At 40.0% G+C, this 20,589-nt stretch overlaps 1 protein-coding gene across 7 annotated transcripts in view; it reads left to right on the top strand.

The window, feature by feature from the left end:
* The first annotated feature begins 409 nt into the window (after positions 1-409).
* CHD2 (chromodomain helicase DNA binding protein 2) overlaps positions 410-20,589 on the top strand; it is a 115,904-nt gene continuing 95,724 nt past the window's right edge. For 4 of the 7 annotated variants that reach the window (XM_029951007.1, XM_029951009.1, XM_029951006.1 and 1 more), the window contains exons 1-2: positions 411-967; positions 1,313-1,445. In XM_029951007.1, the coding sequence (XP_029806867.1) occupies positions 1,384-1,445 (62 nt within the window). In that variant the 5' untranslated portion in view covers positions 411-967; positions 1,313-1,383. Of the gene's footprint in view, positions 968-1,312; positions 1,446-20,589 lie in introns of those variants that run through there. The other 3 variants (XM_029951010.1, XM_029951011.1, XM_029951008.1) reach the window with 2 other exon arrangements.

The following is a 20,589-nucleotide window of genomic DNA, read 5'->3' as shown; positions in this document are numbered from 1 at the left end:
TTTGAAATTGATGTTTTGTTTTTATTTAGAAAACCATTTTACCCATGGGGGGTTAATTTTTTAAAAGATTAGTACTTAAGCATAGCTTTATATTGTCTAAGAATTATCCCTCTTTCAAAATGGCTTGATAAAACACCACTTCCTGTCCAGAGAGGAAGTTATTTTAGCTCAAGGACTGAAATATTTAGCAGATCTTTAGACAAAAGGAACAAATTACATTTCTCTCTGGCTTAAAAAGGGTGCTTGAGCCAGAGGGGGTTAAGAAACCCTGCCTCCTCCCCCTGATGGGGTGGTCTGGTGGGGCAAGGAGGTGTGGGGGTAGGGGTCTTTAGGCTCCCTGGGATGGAGGATCTTTTTTTTTTTTTTTTTTTTTTTTTTTTGGTGGAGATGAAGGGGTGGGTCTATGGTACATCACCTGAGTTGTGGGGTAAATGTAGAGAGTGTCAATCAAAGGCAGAGCTCTCAGAGCTGGGAAGGAGGCTCTAGATGGCGGCTGTGCCTTAGAGAGAGCGCGCTCTGCTCCCTGCCTTCGCCTCACTTTACGCAACTTTCCCTAACTTTCGGGCAGCCTCAGGGGGCCCCCGCAGCCCCCTGCCTCTCCTAGTGACTTACTGGGGTCGATTCGAACCTTTTTAAGGGAGAAAAGCAGCTTTTAGGAGCTTTCTTTTCGTGCCTTGTTGGAAAGAAGCAGCCGTACTGAGAGCCCAGGTCGTTGTTTTTTCCAGCTTAGAAGCCATGGCGCACCTCCATTTTTGTGCGCTCTCCTAATGAGGTTTTTTTTCTTCCGGACCCGTTTTAGTATTAATTGTTGCTCTATTTTTTTTGACCAGTTAACATATTTGAGGATTATTGTATTTATTTTTCGTTTTTGTAACGGAGGATTTTGTTTTTATTTTTAATTATTTGGGATCTGATATTTTTCTACTACTAGATAGGACTCTTGCTTTGGACCTACTACATGGATCAGGTAAGTCCATGATCATTAGTGATAATTTTAAAGATTTATATGTTGAAGTGTGCTTTATTTTCTGTAATTATGAGAAATTCCTGGATGACGCAATAAGATACAGAGATTGTTATTTGTATCCAGTGTGTTACTTTGAGAAACTTTCCTTATTGATAGTGATGATTCCCTCTGTTCGGCTTATCCGGTTTTGTTTTTGTTTTTTTAAAGAAAAATTAAAAATAATTCGTTTTTTGGTGCTTACCGCTGTTGTATTATAACAATATCACTACATCGTCAGGACTTTGTTCCTGATAATAAAAACATCGATAGAAGCTGGGACCTTACCTTTCTTTCAACTTTTGACAGTAAATACCTGGGCACAGGACTTCAAAGCAAACACAGATTCCCCCTCCCCCTTAATATTTAAGAATTAAAAGATGATGAGAAATAAGGACAAAAGCCAAGAGGAGGACAGTTCGCTACACAGCAATGCATCGAGGTATGAGCTATCAACTTTCTTCCTTTTTTTCTCTCTTTTTTTGGGGGGAAACCTCAGCTTACATTGTTTACCTAGATAGACAGGGATAGCTGTCTGTTTTATTTTAGGTATTTTACTAATTTGGATTCGTTTTTTAAAGCGTGACCTTGAGATTGCTAATATGCCACACCCTAATTTTTTGGTAGCAATTTATGAAAGTTGAGTTGTGACTTAAGGGCTCTTACAGCAGTCAAAAGGTAAGATACCTTTATTCAAGGGGGCCTTTCCTGTAAACTCCAGTTTTTCTGTCAATAAATTTCAGTTTTTAGGTTTTTGTGCTGTAGAAAAATGACCTTGTCGGTTTAGCCATTGCTGCATTGCACCATTTTACATACAAGGCAAATTTTTTCTTTGAAGAATCTAGGATACCCAAACTTGTAACTGAAGGCCATAGAGGAGCCTTGTGGTAGTAAATTATAGTAAATAGACGTTTGAGAAAGTTATATGAATGAAAAAATGTACATTTTAAGCTGAAATTGCAAAAAGGACCCTTTGACTGATGCCTCTCAGTTTGTATTTTTATTTGACTCTATATTTCTTTTGGTACTCTTGACATTTTAGGATATTTTGATAAGATTTATCAAAACCTTTACCTGATGGTTACAGTTATGAAATTAAACCTGTGATCACAGAAATCCTGGAATACTCTTAATATACTTCTCTTTTATGTTTGTTACTGTTATTCTATTTGTATATTTTACATTTAAAATATTTGAAGGCTTGCATTTATATGCTTATATTAAGACAGTGATTTCTGGATGGTAGACATGTGTCTTTTGCATTTTAGCTGTAGCCGCTTTAAATTTATTGATTTATTTTGACAGAGTCACCTGGAATGCTTTATCTTCTGAAGCTTACAAATACACTGTTTGTTCAAATCGTGATTTGTTTCACATTTGTTGGAGTATATTATTAGTGACTAAGTAATAAAGCCTCTGAGACATTTTGTTGTATGATCTGTATATTAATTTTTAAAAGTGCATATGGATATATTTCTTGATGTGATCTTATAAATTGTCATGTTATGAATTTTAAATCATGCAGTTAAGGATGTGATTGGTTATATGATTTTTTTCCTCCAATTTTGCTTTTACTTCTATAATTTTATAGAAATAATATACTTTAGTGAATTTGAAAGTTTTGAACTGGTTTATGGCAAAGGGAGAGTTTATGTATTATTATACTTAAAATATTTTGATCCTTTTAAAAGCACTTTTCTAAATTCTTTTGCAGATTGAATTGTCACACAGTTTGGACTGTTTTTTGAACTGAATTGCCCATGTAATTACCTAGGTTTGATTTAGGACAGAAAACTTCTCTTACTGACCCTAAACTGATTTTTCTGAGAAGTTACAGCAATTTGAAGAAATAGGAATCCCCAGGTGTATTTGACAAATTATTAAAAATTCAGTACCTAAAATTGTTAATCCCTTGAGTATGTATGATTTGCATAGTCTCACATAGGTTTTGGCTTTCTTATGCAAGGTTTGTGGTTAACATCATTGATGAAACTGCCTTCTAATTTAAACAACTAAGCCACGTCGCTATTCTTTCTTTTAGTAATTTACTCCTCTAGAAAACTACTTAGAAGTTGTCATGCATTTGCCTATTGGCATTGGGGTACATCACTGTACTTTTCAATGTATTTTGACAAGTATTTTGATTGACAAACCTGATGAATGTCCAAAAATCTCTTGAGAGACTCCCTGAAGATGAAGTTTTAAATTAGTTATCCGAAATTGTGTATCTTAATACATGTACATAATTATGACATCACTTCCTTTTAAAGTTATAAAGCTTAAAAGGATGCTAGTGGTGTTTTACTGTAGTAGATTAATGTTACTTTTAGGAAGCTAAAATTAAGGAGACTGTTCAGGTACTAGTTCTTGGTTTCTTAATCCATTAGAATTTCTTCATTAGGACCTAGTTTATATGGCGCACAAAGTCTCCTGTGTAGGGAATACTACAAAAATCACTTTTGCAGCCTGAGCCACAAGAGGGGAAGGGAGGAGTTTGCAGGCCAAATAAACTTAGAATTACTTTAGGATATGGAAGGATTGAATGCAAGTTTAGGTAAACCTGATACTTTCACTGTTTTGGGAAGAATACATTTAATAGTTATATAAAGTTGTAGGTTACTCCTGTATTCTTTTGTTAATACTTTTAAGTGTCTTACACGTTGTATATTGGGATTTCTGAATATTAAAGAGTTCACTTCAAAAAATATGAATTTAAAAATACCTTGATAGATGTATAAAGTTTCTAAATATTGAAAGCAAACTTTTAGTGATGGACATACATAGAAATGTATACCACACACTTAACCCAAATAATTGGCAGCTTGGGATAACTTCAGTAATATTAAAGAATGGGGACAGTAGAGAAGGGAATGTGATTGGAACTGTGCGCACACAAAGAGTTTTGTGTGTTCTAGGAAGCTGTATATTAGATTTACCTCTAAATCATCTGCCGTTGAACCAGATTTATTTTGTCAACCGCTGAGGTGGGCAAATTTTAGTCAGCCTTTTAGCAGTTATTCCGAAAGCCTGGGGCTAATTAGAAATGGCATAATGCAGTTGCTTGTGGACTGAACAGGCAGTTTTTTAAGTGGCAGCCATTTTATGATGCTGATAATTCTTAAGAATCGGGAATTTTGAGAAGACTGAAAATCGAATTGAAACTTGAAATATCAAAACTCCTTCCTACCCCCTCACCCCTCCCTCCCTTTTGGTTCTCTGGTGCTAATATAAAAGACAGCTTGCTAGGTAGCGCGGGCAGCAGCTCCGTGAGCCCCTGGCATCTTGGTGCAGGTCCAGCTCAGTCACAAAATGGCTGTTCCTTTGTGCCGCAGCGCTGACAGACATACTGCATTGCACTGTGTACTCGCCAAACAGCAGGAAGTTGCCGTGCCGAGTTCAAAGGCCGGCCGGCGCCGGCGCCGGCGCCTGCTGCTGATTGGCTGCGCGCACGCCTGGTAACAGTGGGTCAACGGCGGCGGCCTTCGGCAGGCCCCGCCCCACGACGTCAGGCGCGTCACCTCGCTCCAAGGAGGAGCGGACGCAGTGACGTTGGGCTGCGTGCGCAGCCGGGGTGCTGGCTCTCGGTCTGGCGAGCCACCAGCGTTGCGCGGGGTGGCCACGGGGTAGGAAAGGGAAGGGAGCTCGGCTCCGGCGGGGGCTTACCGGTGGGCGGCCTCCCGACCGATTTCGCCTCTGGCCGCCGTCGGCGCCCGTCCTTCCAGTCCGCACCCTGAGGCGTGTATTCCTTTGCCTTTCCCTCAGAAGGTCCTACTTCTGGAGAAAGTAAAAGAAGGGCGGTATTCTGAAACCTTCCAGTCGAAAACCTGCCAGTTTTTACGTTTCCCACTTTTCCTCTCTCATATCCTAACGGTTGTTTTCCCCCTTTTTCTGTTCAGTGTGAAGAGATTAATGAGCTTAATCTTGGTACCTTTGACCCAAAGCTTTTTACTGTCAGAGGAGATATTTTTGTTTAGTTAAAGGTCTTAACCAGTGTTAAGCTGTTGTGTGATCATGGCTCATAAACAAAAAGGGGATTATTTGAACTTGTCCCCGTGCATTTTTACTTGGTACGATACATGTTCTCAGTTGGCATTTGATGAAGGAAAACTCAGGTCAGTACGTGCGAAGTGGTTTCTTATTAACTCTGCAATAAGTAGAGAACAGCTTAGGAGTTTTCACATAACTATAAATACTAAGTTATCTTTAAGAAATAACAGTACAGCATGAGGCACCCGTTACTATGCAAACAAATGGTAGCAGCTGCTTTTAGGTGTTAGTAGCACTTTGCAAAAGAACGATGACTCCCAAAACTTGGTTGATAGTGGAATGGATCACCTGGAAGAACTTAGGGAAACATCTCAAATCCCCTATTCTGGAGATTTCAATTCGTCCTGGGAAACTGGTTGCAGTGCTGTGGTTATGCCCAGGGTCTGTCTCCTTTGGAAACCCTTTGCAAGGATTTCTGTTAAAAAAAAAAAGAAAGAAATCAGAGGTTGCCAATGACGACTTAATTACTCAGTTATAAGTCATGAATTTAAGCCTGAGGGAAAGGCTATATTATGTTTTCCTTCTGCACCCTAAGAAAAAAATGTTTTCTTCTGTGCTTTTGAAGTACCTTTAGGACTGACAAGAGTGAATGGTCAAGTAGTTGGCCATATCTCAGAAGTTTCTTATTGAGTAAAATCTGGTAACTTCCAGAGAGATGTGGACTGTAGGTAGAGGGGTTTACCTGGGCATGTCTTAAGTCTCTGAAAACGTTTATAAAAGGTAAAATTCACTGTACTAGTTGGTTTTTTAGGTTCTCATAATCTCAATTCTTCAGGAAGAATTCTTTGGATAGTTTATGGAAACTTTAGGTGAAATTGGATTTTCAGTTTTAATAAACTTGTTCATCAAAGATTTGATAAGCTTAAATATATTTTATTATATATATTGTATGATTGTATTAAGATATTCACTCTAGATATAAATGAATTAGTTTTAGAGGTAAATTCTCATGGAACTTGATCCATTAGCTGGTTTTTCCAAACTTTTGAGGTGCATCCAAAGCAACAAGAATGAAGGTTCTTTCTGTGTTTAGGTTGACTTCTTCCTTGTTAGTTGCATATTTAATTTTTATTTGCTAACTGTCCTTAATTTTGTAAAAACGGGGAAAGAATTAAGTAGCATTGCAGTCATGTTCCAGGATCTAAACTACTCTGTTGAAGATGTTTTAGTCCAAAATAGATACTATTACTATATGAGTTAAAGTGCATATTTTAATAACAGCAATTTATTTATGAACTGTTTGCATGCCATGTGGAGCCAAGTGATCTTTTTAAGGAACCAGAGTAATTAGGTTTGTACATTAAGACTTTTGTGCATTTTCTTTCTGTCTTTAATCTCTTTGACTTCTTGGGTTTTAACACCTACAATTTCCTTGATATTTGGCACCTTAGGAACTAACATCTTCTGTAAAGAAAGTCATCGCGGGAACGTGGTCAAACAGTATTTGATAAAGAGTTCTGTGCAAATTTTAGCAAGTTATTGTTTGAGAGGTGAATCAAAGTTCAGTTGAATTTTACCTGACGGTATCAGAAACTCCCAGATTTTATAATCATAAAAGCAAACCATACAGGAAATCCCTAGTAGTTGTGAAAGATTCTTCCTGAGGTCACTGAGCTTTCCAAAGTCCTTTCTCCTATATGATGGGGTACAGTTAACTTGTTCCTAACGCAAATTGTGAGTGACAGCTGTGTGGCAGCTAGTAAATTTTTTTGGTTATGAGTTATTTCTGTTTTTGCTTTATTTTTTTATTTTTTTTTATTTTGAGAGACAGAGAGGGACAGTGTGAGCAGGGGAAAGTCAGAGAGAGAGGGAGGCACAGAATCCGAAGCAGGCTCCACGCTGTGAGCTAGCTGTCAGCACAGAGTCTGATGCGGGGCTCGAACCCACGAACTGTGAGATCATGACCTGAGCCGAAGCCGGACGCTTAACCGACTGAGCCACCCAGGCGCCCCTGTTTTTGCTTTTTTAAAAGGAGTTTTCTGTTCTTTCTGAAAACCTTAGATCTCAATTGGCTTTCTTGAGGGGTGGGGGTCACATGAGCCAAGAAACTTTTTTAAATCACCTAAAAATTACTTGGTATACATATAAACTCTGCTGGCCAAATTCTGCTGGGTGCTTGTTATGGCTGAGCCATTCTCACCTGCCTTCCAGCCTGCCTGGGCACGGAGTTCAAATTCATAACTTGGTAAAATTGCTGTTGCTTTTGAACTTTAGTGTTAGTAGCATGAAGTCAAACCACAAAATTGGACTCAGTCATCAAGTAGCCATCAAATACCATCAAATATCTATGCTTAAGGTCTATTAAATATTTGTGATTAGTAACTTAGCAGAGTGTTGGAACACATTGTTTAGATATCTGTTAAGACCTTTTCCCCTAAATAATTTAAACTTTAATTGACTGGCAAGTCTGGGGGGAGAGACCTTTCTAAAAAGCTTGAGTGCAGGAATGAGCCTTTGTGAAATAAATCCTGGAGAACCTAGGTGTATGGAAGGAAGCTTTTCATGCTACATTTTGAAACAGCTGCAATTTAGTATTTTATTGTTAAGATGTTTGATTAGGGTCACCTTTCTTGGTAATTTCAGTGACATCGTCTGGATTATATTTCATACAGAAAAGTACTTTAAATTTCCTTTACAGGAGAGTCTCCATAGTTTGGGGGAAATGCTGGAGCTTTGGCTAAGGCATCATTTTAAGGAGATGGTCATGGTTTTATACTTCGGATTCAATCTAGGGGGTTATTTGTTGTTTGTGATGTGTTTAACTGTTAACCTCAATGCTGGGCAAGAGCTGTGTACCTAATACCCAGCAATGCAGTGTTTCCTGGAATACTGAAAACTTTCTTTCCCCAGTTTAGGCCAGTGAAGTACTTGTAGAATTTGCAGGTTTCTGATTTTAAAAATGTGGATAATGATAATCTTCATTGGGTAATGAAGTTACATAATATAATAGTGCCTCTATAGTGCTTTGCAAAGAGCCTGTTACTTAGAAAGTGCTTATTTAATCTTAGCCGTGAGTAATATTTTACTTGTGATGCTTTATTTTAATTTCCAACCCCTTCTATGCTTCATTAGAAGCCAGATTGTTTCTGAGAGTTGAAGTGGGTGTCCTGGCGTCCTACAGGAAGTCAGTGAGGCCAGTTAGGAGAGAGGGTTGTTAAAAGGATTTGGGTGGCCCAGTTGCTAAGCTTTGGACTGTGGCTCAGATCATGATCTCGCAGTTCCTGAGCTCGAGCCCCATTTCTGGCTCTGTGCTGGCAGTTCGGATCCTGCTTCAGATTCTGAGTCTCCCTTTTGCTTCCTGCCGCTCCCCTGCTCATGTTTATTCTCAAAAATAAACATGAAAAAAAAAAGGTGGGGGGCAGGTTCGTTTTTGTTAGTTGAAACCTTGGGTGTGTTTTGCAGTTAATCCTCTCCTAGAATTTCTTCCTGAGAAAGCCAGCCCTTTGAAGGCGGAGTATGATTCTTTCTGGAATCCTCTCCTGCCCTTTGAAGGCGGAGTATGATTCTTTCTGGAATCCTCTCCTAGAATTTCTTCCTGAGAAAGCCAGCCCTTTGAGGGCGGAGTATGATTCTTTCTGGAATCCTCTCCTAGAATTTCTTCCTGAGAAAGCCAGCCCTTTGAAGGCGGAGTATGATTCTTTCTGGAATCCTCTCCTAGAATTTCTTCCTGAGAAAGCCAGCCCTTTGAAGGTGGAGCATGATTCTTTCTGGACAAGAACAACTTCTTGTGTGAGTCACAGCCCTACTCTTGGCAGTCCCTCTGACTAGATCCCTTTTACCCCCCTTCTGGAGCTGGGGGTTATTGCCCTGGTTTACCTTCTGCCTCATTTCCCCTCTCAGGCTGTGCAAGAGTGAATGATGAATACCAAGCCGCAGTGCTGTTTGGGTTTAGATGTAATTGCAGTAATATTTCCAGCCAGTGTCTACTTGGCTGTGGTTTGCTCTTCGTCATCTGTTCTCAGCAGATCATCATGTATTGGACCCAGCATAATGCCCAGAACTCATTCTTCCTCTGCCGGGACTGTAGTCTAGGCTTGAGATTTCTGTGTTGTTCCCTCAGCTTTGTCCGTTTCCTCTCCTTTTGGTTTGTGAGGGAGATGGGTTCTAGTTTTTGTTCCTATATCAGATCCGGAGAGTATCCAGCCCAGCTCCCCAGGGCTGAGTTAATTTTCCAAAGTTCTCCACGTCGTGTACATTTGTGTGTTTCTGTATGTTTGCATGTGTTTCGCTGTTTTTGACGGAGCACCTCTTGTATTCTCTTCGAACTCTTGGTGTTCCTGTTGCCTGTCTCATTTTCTCTGGGCCTATTTTGACCAGCAACGTAGGTTTGGAGGTCTGGAAGCAAAAGTGGGTGGGGTGCTGGTAAGGCTTGTTGTATACTTACTGGAAGGTGAACAGTTGATGATTGAATGCCTTGCCGGATCCAGCAGTAGCATACCTGTCACAGTGGATGCTGATGGAGTTTTGACCCCAGGAGTTTTGAATTCTTTCCCCAATTGCTTTAAGTTCTAGCGTATCTCTTCTTTACTAGAATTGTCTAGGTAAGCCCTTTTTAGATCCCTCTAAAAGTTTGGATTCCAGAGTGAACTGTTGAATGCAGGAGTGCATTCCATTGAGAATTCCCTTTCCTAACAGCTAATTCAGGTAACTGTTTCACTTGGGCTCTGCTGTGAAGTCATTATTTACAGTGGTGTTTATTACCTGTCGGTGGGCTGCGAATTGGCCCCACCGTTAAAAAAAAAAAAAAAAAAAAGAATATGATAATAAATCTCAGGGAATGGCATTTGTATGGTTTATTTTTAGCAGTGCCCGAAATGCTGGTAATATTCGTTTAGGATTTTATCATAAAGAACAGCATGTGGTAAGCATTTTATGGGAAAATACCAGAGTAGATTTATGCTTTGTAGAGTGGTTATTCGGTGTCAGACCCTGTTTGAAGGTGGGTTTGTTTTTTCAGTGTGTATTTCAATTGATGGTTAGTGTAGCAGAAATGCTAGTGACCTCCTTCTGGTTAGCCAGCTCCCCGGGTTAACTGCCACAGCTCTCTTTGAAGGCCTCTGGGTGGTCCTGCATCTTGCTGAGCTCTTATTCCCATCCCATTGTGTTCCTTCCCTTGAGTTGTATACATAACAAGGATTTGCAAATACTTCTCACATTTATTTATGCTGGTTTTCTGCATTTCAGTAACATACCAAACCAACAAATGAGATGATGGTGACAGGTATTTCAATGAAAACTATGTTGAGTGCTTTGGAAAGACAGCTCCCTATCGTTTATAGTACTTATTTACTGCCAGCCTGGAACTTGTTAGAACCAGTCCTCTATTTACATGATACTTTGGGCAGTCTTCACAAGTCTGTGGGATAGATGTGATGGTCATTATCCTGTTTTGCAGATAGAAAACAGGTATTAGGGGAAGCAAATGGTGGAATTGAATTCAAACACTGGCATTTTTGTTTCATTTAGCATCTTGTCAGAGAAAGTTGCCATCAAGGGGCACCTGGGTGACTCAGTGAAGCCACCAGCTGTTGATCTCAGCTCAGGTCATGATCTCACATTTTGTGAGATTTCTCTCTCCTCCTTTCTCCCTGCCCCTCCCGTGGCTTATCCTGTGCTCTGTCTCTCAAAATAAATAAACAACAAAATAAGTTGCCATCAAAAGAAAAAAAGAAAATTGGCCATCTGATTAGATGGTTAAGAGGAAATTATAGGAAACTATGTTTAAAAGAAACAACTCAGAATGCATCGTAGGGTTGGTTGATGCTGGAAACATTCAAGAAGTCATTTTGCATAAAGAGTTTCTAGTGAAGATGTTGCTGCTGAAGTGATTCCCGTGGGGGGAGTTGGGGAGCAGGAAAGATGGGTGGCTGGGGGGAGTGCTGGAAATCTCAGGAACCACGTCCTTTTGCAGTCTGACTCCCATTGCTCCCACACACACTTCCGGTTTGGCAACGATGTATGAAGGCCAGACTTGTAATTTGTTGTTTTGTTTCAAATTTAGTTGCTATGCTTCCTTCCCAGATAGCTTTTGTATCAGAATCACTTGAGGGGGCACCTGGGTGGCTCAGTCGGTTAAGCCTCCGGCTTCAGCTCAGGTCAGATCTCACCTTTGTGGGTTCAAGCCCCGCGTCAGGCTCTGTGCTGACAGCTCAGAGCCTGGAGCCTGCTTCCAGTTCTGTGTCTCCTTCTCTCTCTGCCCCTCCCCCTCTCATGCTCTGTCTCTCTCTGTATCAAAAATAAATAAAACATTAAAAAAAAATCACTTGAGAATGTTTTTTAACAGGCAGGCCCCATACTTGATTGGATTTTAGGGGTTAAATAGGGCAGAGGGGATAGCATTACAGGTGGGTCTGTTGGCATAGATAGCCAGGGTTGGAAACCGTGTTCTGTAGGCCTGCCCTGAAGGGAAGTAGTTCTTGAATGTGGTGGGCGTGGAAAATCTTGAGTGTCTTCAGTTCCTATATACGGTTATTTGACATTCAAATAGAGCAGCTTAATGGCTGGGAAGTTGCACCTTTGAGGGAAGAGGGCGATGGGTCAAATTCCCCATTTCCCTTGCCTGATTTACCAAAAGAAAAAAAGTTTTACAGAGGCATTTAAGCCCCCCAGATTTACTTTCTAAGAGGCACGTTGGATGCTTGTTCAATATAGTCCCAGCCTTCTTGCCTGGACGTTTGAATTCAGTCAGGTCTCGGAGTGTCCCAGGAATCTGTCTTGGACAACAACCGTGGTGGTTTCTTGTGCTGAGGCAGGTTTGGGAAATAAGAGCTAATTGGGACAAGAATTTTCATCTCTGTTCTGTTTTTTAGCTATATGATCTTGAGCAGGAAGCTTTGAGCTTGTTTATCTTTTAATGAAGAAGTAAGGGTAGAGTATGTGTCTCAGGGAAGTTAGAATTAAAATAGTGCTTCTGAAAGCAGTGGTTTTCCACTAGGGACAGTCCCCTCCGGACTTTGGCAGTGTCTGAAGATCTTGTTGCTCGGGGCTAGGGTGCATCTGCATTTTTGTGTGTATTTCTTCCTTTTTAGATGTACCTTTTTCTGGAATCTATAGTGATAACCAGTGTTTGAAGTAACTTCCAGAACTTTCAGATCCCAGGAAGGTCTGCTTCTGAGTACTGATCAATTCTGCAATCTTAGAAACATAGCTCTTTTTTGAGAAATTTAGAAAAACTCAAAGACTACAAGTAAAGTTTTAAACACATTAGATATGGCTAAAATTCTGTTTGTCCCTTCTCAGTCACTTTCATGAACGTGGCATATAAAAACCTTGGCATTTAAAAAATGTACATGGTTCATGTAATGTGCTTTTGTTTTAAAAATTGAATAGTTTTTGAAGTTGTCATGGTGACATTTATAGATCGAATCCCTTCTAGGTCTAACTTGTATTTAATTGAATAGTATGAATCTGATCCCCCCCTTGATCTTTATGAGCAGAGACGCAAACATTTTTATACTTCCTGCCTCCTGTGCAAGTTTAATAATTTGTCAGGTGATGTACCCACAGATTGAATTGCATGATTCATATGCATATTTTGAGGTTTACTGGAAAATGCCAAGTTTCTTTGCACAGCATCTGCTGATTGCTTCTTCAGTAATGGTATGAGTACTGCCTCCCCTATTTCTCCACATCACTTAATATTATACATTTTAATTTCCATAGAGCAGATGAATGTGAAATAATCTGTTGTAATAGTACATTTTCAAATTACCCCTGAGGTTTAATTTTCTTTTATAAGTTTTTTGGCCATTTCAATTCTTCTGTAGTTGCATGTCCCTTTCCTTTCCCCAGTTTTCTAGTGGATTTTTCTTTGATCTGTGATTTATTTTGTGTTCTATGTAGAAATCCTTTGTTGTGTGTACATTGAAATTTCTCAATCTGTTACTTGTCTTTTAACTTTGTGTATAATGTAGCTTATTCTTCAGACTAGTAGGGCTTGATGAACCAGAGGAGGAGGTGGTCTTAAATGCAGTTCCATTTTTTTTAAGGAACTACGCCCAGTATTTTTTTTATCAACAGGAAACTGACGGTTTAATGGTGTTTGCTTTTCCATCCTCTTCCGAGATGTAGGAGTGATTGAGAAGGAGTCACTCTGCATCAGTCTTGGGTGGCTTAAGGGTCAGTTTAACTGAGGAACGAATGCATGCTGGGGATAGCAGTGCCGAGAGGTGAACAGTGTAGATTCCGTAATTCATACTGTGGGGCTGAGGGATGGCATCATATGTAAACACACTTGGGCTAAGCCTCTTCTATAAATGAGGATAATTCGTCTTAGAGGGTTTTTGTTAGGATTTAGGGGACATTTTTTTGCACATGCTTGTGCGTAAGTTCTCCATAAATGTTAGCTATTATGTCCTTGATAGAATTTAGTCTGGAAATAAGTCTTAAGGAGTTCCAGTATAGATTGCTTTTGTGTTTTTACCAGATTTTGCTTTCACCAACAAAAGACCATCCTCTGCCAAGCAGTTCAGCCATTTTGTAAGTTTAGGAAAGTAAACACTGCCCAAGTGCTGAAATGGCAGCTCTCCGGGCAGAGAACCCACAGGCTTGCCTTTCCAGCTGCCGTGCTGCCCTCTTGTGGCCATCTGGGAACCGGTGATAAATTAAAACGAACTACAGCTACTTTGGTGCTGCTTGCTCTCGAAATCCAGTTGTGAAATATTTCATACTACAATCCTACCATTTTCAGAAAGGATTTTGAAGAACTACCAAATCCCTTTTTATCCACAAGTGAGAAGAAGTGTTAAACTTTTTTTTTTTGGTAAGCATTTATTTCCTATTGGGATCTAAAATTCCAGTTTTCTTGAGAGTCCCTTTCATTATTTTTGCATTAATTTTCCCATGTAGTGATTGTTCCATTAAAAATTACAAGACTTGTTTGCAAATCCGTTTGGAGTAATTTTAAGATATGCTTACTTTGCACGAGGATTTTGTAAATGTGGTAGATTCTTCAGTATTCCTTTTTATTATTACTTTTAAATCTTAGAGCACGAGTGGGAAAGGGACAGAGGGGGTGAGGGAGAGAATCGTAAGCAGGCTTCATGCTCAGCCTGGAGTCTGACGCAGGACTGGATCCTGTGACCTTGGCATCATGACCTGAGCCGAGGTCAAGAGTCAGATGCTTAATTGTCTGAGCTACCCAGGCACCCCCCTGAATATTGCAGTTTTATTTCTATTAGTTTTTATTTAATATTATTTCTATTAATGCCTTTTAATAGGAATTGAGTTCTATTAATATAATAGGAATTCCTATTGATAGGAATATTATTCCTATTAATTCCTTTGGAAATCTGGTCATTTTATTACTTTATTTGTTTAGGTGACAGCCTAATTAAGGTCTCCACCCGTACTAACTCAGTTTGACCCTGGTAAATCAGTATCACAAACTACAACTTAAAGTATTGACAATTATTTTGTATTACAGTTAGGCATTAATAGCAAGTCTGCATAATATTTAACCCTGCGTTTGGAGGGAATAATTAGACTGTCAGTGCTTTAAATGTGGAGGTATTTATAGTTGTTTCTTAAGTACTCCTTTTTAAAAAAGATAATTCCTTTTTCAACATTTAGGAGCTTATCCTCCTAGGAGAGAAGTATGCAGATTAATTAAGTTATACCTTTATTAAGACTCTCTTTTTCTTGTAAAGGTAGTATCATATTTATTTTTTTTCCCAGTTTTGTTGAGAAACAGTTGGCATACAGCATGGTGTTTTAATTCACGTACACTGTGAAATGATTATTTCGGTATGTTTGGCTAACGTCCATCTTCTTATGCCGGTCCAGGTTTCTTCTTGTAATGAGAACTTATAGGATTTACTCTCAACAATTTTCAGACAGATCCTAAAGCAGTGTTAGCTGTCGTCATCATGTGATACATTATGTCCCTGTTACTTACCTACCTTATTAACTGGAAATTTGTACCTTGTTGGAAATACCTTCCTCCAGTTCTTCCTCCCCTCAGGGCATCCAGCAACTATGAGTCTAATCTCTTTTTTTTCTATGAGTTTTTTCTCTTAATGTTTATTTTTGAGAGAGAGCATGAGTGGGGGAGGTGCAGAGAGAGAAGGGGAGAAAGGATCCAAAGCAGGCTCTGCGCTGACAGCACAGAGCCTGAAGTAGGGTTGGGACCCTCGAACATGAGATCATGACCTGAGCCAAGGTCAGGCACCTCCTGTGAGTTTTTAAGGAGTTATTTTATTTACTTTTTTGTTACTAATTATTTTAGATTCCATGTGTGAGACCACACAGTATTTGGTTTTCATAGGTTGTTTCTATATTTTAGCTGTTGTAAATGCTGTCACGAACATGGAGGTGCAGGTGTATCTTTTTGAGTTAGTGTTTTGGTTTCCTTTGGCTATATCCCCAGAAGTGGGATTGTTGGGTCATAGGGTCTTTCTATTTTTAATTTTTTTTGAGGGTCCTCTGTCCGGTTTTCCATAGGGATTGTGCCAATTTACAATTTCACCAGCAGTGGACACAGGTGCCCTTTTCTCAGTGTCCTCACCAACACTTCTTACCTTTCGTCGATGGCCATTCTGAACAGGTGTGAGGTGACATCTCATTAGGGCTCTAATTTGCATTTCCCTACTGAATAGTGATGTTGAGCACCTTTTCATGTACCTGTTGGCCTTTTGTATACAGTTGAAGAGATGTCTGTTGAGGTCCTTTGCTCATTTTTTAATTTATTAATTTTTAATTTCTTATTTTGCTGTTGAGTTATAGGAGTTCTTTGTGTAGTTTGCATATTAACTCTTTATCAGATATATTGTTGGCAAATATTTTTTCCCACTTTGTATGTTGTCTTTTCACCTTGTTGATGGTTTCTTTTGCTGTGCAGAAGCTATTTATTTATTTATTTTTAAAGGTTTGAGAGAGTGTGTGTGCGCACACGCATTGGGAAGGGGCAGAGAGAGAGGGACAGAGAGAATCTCTGGCATTGCAGGGCTCCATCTCATGGCCCTGGGATCATGACCTGAGCCAGAAGCAAGAGTTGGATGCTTAGTGAACTTAAGTGGCCCTCCCCGCCACTTGTGTGTGTTTGATTTTGTTGCTTGTGCTTTAGGTGTCATATCCAAAAAATCATTCCCAACATTCCTAGCAAGGAGTTTGTTTCTGCATTTTCTGGGAGTCTCAGGGTTTCAGGTCTCATATTTTATGTTTCTGTATTTTTGTGAGTGGTGTAGGATATGGGTCCAGTTTGATTCTTTTACATGTGGATATCCAGGCATCCCAGTACCACTTATTTAAGGGGGGTCTACTCTCCCTTGAGGGCTTTTTTTCAAATATTAGTTGATTGTGTATGCTTGGGTTTATTTCTGGGCTCTCAACCTTCTGTCCCATTGGTCTGTTTGTCTTTTTAATGCGTGTATCCTACTGCTTTGATGCCTACAGCTTTATAATACAGCTTGGAATCAGGAAGTGTGATGCTTCCAACTTTATTCTTCTTTCTCAAGATTTCTTTTTATTTTTTAATATTTTAGAATTTTTGGCTCTTTGGGGTCTTTTGTGGTTTCATATAAATTTTAGGATAGCCTATTCTCTTCCTGTAAAAAATGCCATGTGATTCTTGATAGCAATAGTATTGAATCTATGGATGGCTCTCAGTAATATTGATATTTTGACAATATTCTTCCAACTTATGAATACCAAAAACTTTTCCATTTGTGTCTCGTTTTAATAAAGATTTTATTTTTAAGTAATTTCTTCATCCAATATGGGGCTCGAATTTATAACCTCCAGATTTATAACCTCCAGATCAAGAGTCACATTCTCCGCTGACTAAGCCAGCCAGGTGCCCCCCATTTGGGTCACCTTTCATTCTCTTCATTAATATCTTGCAGTTTTCAGAACAGAGATCTTTAACCTCCTCAGTTAAACGTGTACCTAAGTATTTTATTGTTGGTGATGCTATTGTAAATGGGATCGATTTGTTTCTTTTTCAGAAAATTCATTTTTAGTGTATAAAAATAGTACTTATTTTTGTAGGTTCATTTCGTATCCTGCAACTTGAACAAATTCATTGATGAGAGCCAACAGTCTTTCAGTTGAGTCCTTAGGATTTTCTCCATATGAAATCATGCCATCTGAAAATAGAAACAGTTTTACTTCTTTTTCAGTTACCTTATATTTCCTTTTCTTGCCTGATTCCTCTAGCTAGAACTTAAATACTGTGTTGAGGAGGAGCAGTGAGAGTGGGCACACTTGACTTGTGCCTGATCTTCTAGGAACAGCTTTCTGCCTTTTTGCCATTGAATGTGGTGTTAGCTGTGAGAAGCCTTTATTTTTAACACCTTTATTCCCTGAGTATTACTTTCTATTCAATATGACTTGCTGGTTTCAAAAATAACTTAAGAAACAGTCTTACTTTCTTTTAAACCTTTAGCTTATTTTGTGTAGAATTGGGGGTACTTATATCCCTTGCCTTGCATTTGATTCTTTTGTCTGGATTTATTATGGGCCGTTTAAATGTTAAAAAGACTGATACTTATATAATGAACAACTGTGAACTCGCCACTTAGCTTCAGTCATAAAATATCACCAGTATAATTCTGTGATCACATCTGCCTCCCTCAGCCCCCAGAGGTAAGTTCAGTTGTGAATTTGGGGTTTGTTTCTTTGGAGGCCTGGGTTTTTTTTTTTTTTTTTGCTTACTTGATTTTTTTTTTTTTTTGGAATTACACAAGTAGTTGATCGTATCCATTAGTACACTTGAAATAACACATCCAACAGAGTAAACCACTGTTAACAATATAGGTTGTGTTTTTTCCCTTAAAAGGTATTGTGTGCACTGTTACATTTCTAGAAGTCTCTTCCCTACGTAAACACAAATCTACACTGCAGAAGGGTAGGTATATTTTATCAGTTACGGTGAACAGTTTGGAAGTCTAAATATTCTACCCAGAAATATGGAAATATGGAAGTATATCAAGGATATTTGTGGCTTACTGGTTAAGAGAACCATTTAAGAATAGTCTAAATGTCCCACCAATGGACAGATTAAATACAAGTAGCGTTTTCATATTAATTGGGGCACTTTTAAAGGGAGTGATGTAGCGTGCGTATACACTTACCCCATTGTGGGTGCTGGCTTGGGATGTTTCCATCCCATCTACAGTGATTCCGGCTTTTCAGCACAAAATGGTAACAGGAATTCTGGCTAACTGGACTATTCTAGTTTTCTTTAGCAGATGGATGCTGCTATTTGTGGCTTCCTGTTTCTTTAAGTTAGGAGTTGACTCTTTTCTGTCTGGTTGATGTTGGAATGTTTTCATGGCACTCTATGGGTCATACTAAGGTCTTGTGACAAATTTTGTTGGTGGCGACTGCCAAAATGAGATTCTAGGCTTAATCCCTTGTCTGGAGATAATACTCATTACAGAAATTAAATAATACACATTCATTTCAAAAAGGTTGCTTACTCTAGCAAGGTCCGTGAGTCCCCGTCCATTCTCTTTGCTAGCGCGCGTAGTAGGCACAGGGAACATCAGAGAAGACAGGTTAGCTCTCCAGGCTGTTAGTGCGGTCAACAAGTGACTAAATTACTTGTATAGGATGGGACAGATGGGGAGCCAACGGGGCATGGATGTCAGCAGCAGGGGCTTCGGAGTCTGTCCTCTAGGCTGCCATGTGTGTCATTGCCCCACGGGCTCTCCTCACTTTGAGCATGGTGGCTGGAGCTCACACTGAAACGAGGCCGCCTGTGAGTCCCCGCCGGAGTAACTGCTGCGGCAGAGTATGATGGAAGAGTTTAGGATTGGAGAAGGCACAAAGGATGTTTTCCTAGAGGAGATAATACCTGATTAGAGAGGTATTTGTCACAAGCAGAGATTGGAGGTGAGCGATCCTAGGGCTTACTCTGTGCTAAGTTGTTCAGTAAGCCTGGGGGAGGGATGGTTAAGCATTGAGTCTTGAGAAAGGAGGCCAGGTTTCAAAGGGTATGGTGGGACAGGATGGCACCAGCCATCAGGTCCAGGGTGGGTGAGGGGAGGTGGCCAGCTGGCTCCTAATCTTCCAGGCCTCTCTGAGCACTCAGGTGCTTTGGCTGTGTAAGTGCAGCCTCCAGGTACGTTCCGAATTGCCCTTCCAAGTGAAAAGTGGTTTCCTTATAAACTTGTCAGGAATTTTTGGGACTGCCTCTCTCTGTACCTTTAAAACTGCAAGCAAATGGTGTAGGCAAAAGTAATAACATTTCCAACTACTGCCATGGATTGTATGGTACTGACTCACTAATAGCACTAGTTGGGAAGAACTTCGTGTTAGAAGGGGAATCTGGCATTGTGAAATTCTGAAAAGTCTAACATTGGATAAGGCACTGACATTTCTAGAGTGCTGCTGTCCTAGCTGCTATTTGGTGCTCTCTTGATACTACAGAGGATGGCACAGGTTAAAACGTGGGGTAGCCCTGAGTCAGGCTTGAGGACCGAGTGAGACCTGGGCCGTGGATGCCGGAGCCTACACTATTTAACTCTACTGTCCAGCCTTCCTCTTTCTCTTTGCCTGGCCGACCCACCCACTGCCTTCTGCTCGGTCACAGGTGGAGAATAAGTGACTCAAGATGCCTTAGTCAGCTGGATTAGTCAGCTTTTACTGTTCAAAGGGCCAGGGGGTCCATAACTATAACGAGGCCTTGGAAGTGTGAGTCACCTGTTAACAGGGATGCCTAAGTGGTTTTGGCCATTGTATAACATGGAAAAGGTTTATTTTTTGAGTCTCTTAAGGTTTTGAATCTTTGTGGTGAAATAGAAAGCATATGGGCATTAGAGCCAGACTTAGGGGTTGGGATCCTTGCCTATCTCTGTTTTCTCATCCTTCACATGGGGATAAAAATTTCCAATAGGGTGTTCTGGGAAATAAGCAAAATAATAACATAATAAAGCATTTAGAGTAATGCCAGGTACCTATGAGATGATTAGGTAATTAATAAATGGTTTTTCCTTTCTTTTCCCCTCTCCAGACTAGAACCCTTCAGTCTCCCCCCCCCCCCCCCCCCCCCCCCCCCCCCCCCCCCCCCCCCCGACAATTCTCATTGATTGCATCCTCATTTTAAGGCACCTTTGCTGTAATGTGCTTCCTGTGGAGCACATGGAGTTTGGGAGGGGCAATCCCAGTTCCCAGTGTACTGCCCTATATTGTGTGGACACGTTTGTCAACTGATAGGCCCTGAATTTAGTTGGTAAGACACAGTGGTGGTACATATGAAGCCTCCCTTCTTTAACCTTTTGGGCTTCGTGCCATGTACCCTTTATCTCCTGGTTGCTAAACTCAAGGCCCTTTCGGTTAAGTTATAGTTACTCTAGATTCTAGTTGCTACCAGCCTCCCCTCTGTGCTCTAGCTCTGAGCAGAAGAGTTGAATGAATTGGCCACCTTTTCCTGGAATCCATCTAGATTAGGGCTTTCCCTTTACTTATTTTATTTTTATTTTTTAAATTTAATTTGTTAAGTCAGCTAACATACTGTGTGTAAAGTGTGCTCTCGGTTTTGGGGATAGATTCCTATGGTTCATTACTTACATACAACACCCAGTCCTCATCCCCACAAG

This window comes from Suricata suricatta, chromosome 9 (assembly GCF_006229205.1).
Source record: "Suricata suricatta isolate VVHF042 chromosome 9, meerkat_22Aug2017_6uvM2_HiC, whole genome shotgun sequence".
NCBI classification, from domain to species: Eukaryota; Metazoa; Chordata; class Mammalia; order Carnivora; family Herpestidae; genus Suricata; species Suricata suricatta.
The sequence above is the reverse complement of the archived record's forward strand: the minus strand, read 5'-3'. Positions and strand labels throughout refer to the sequence as shown.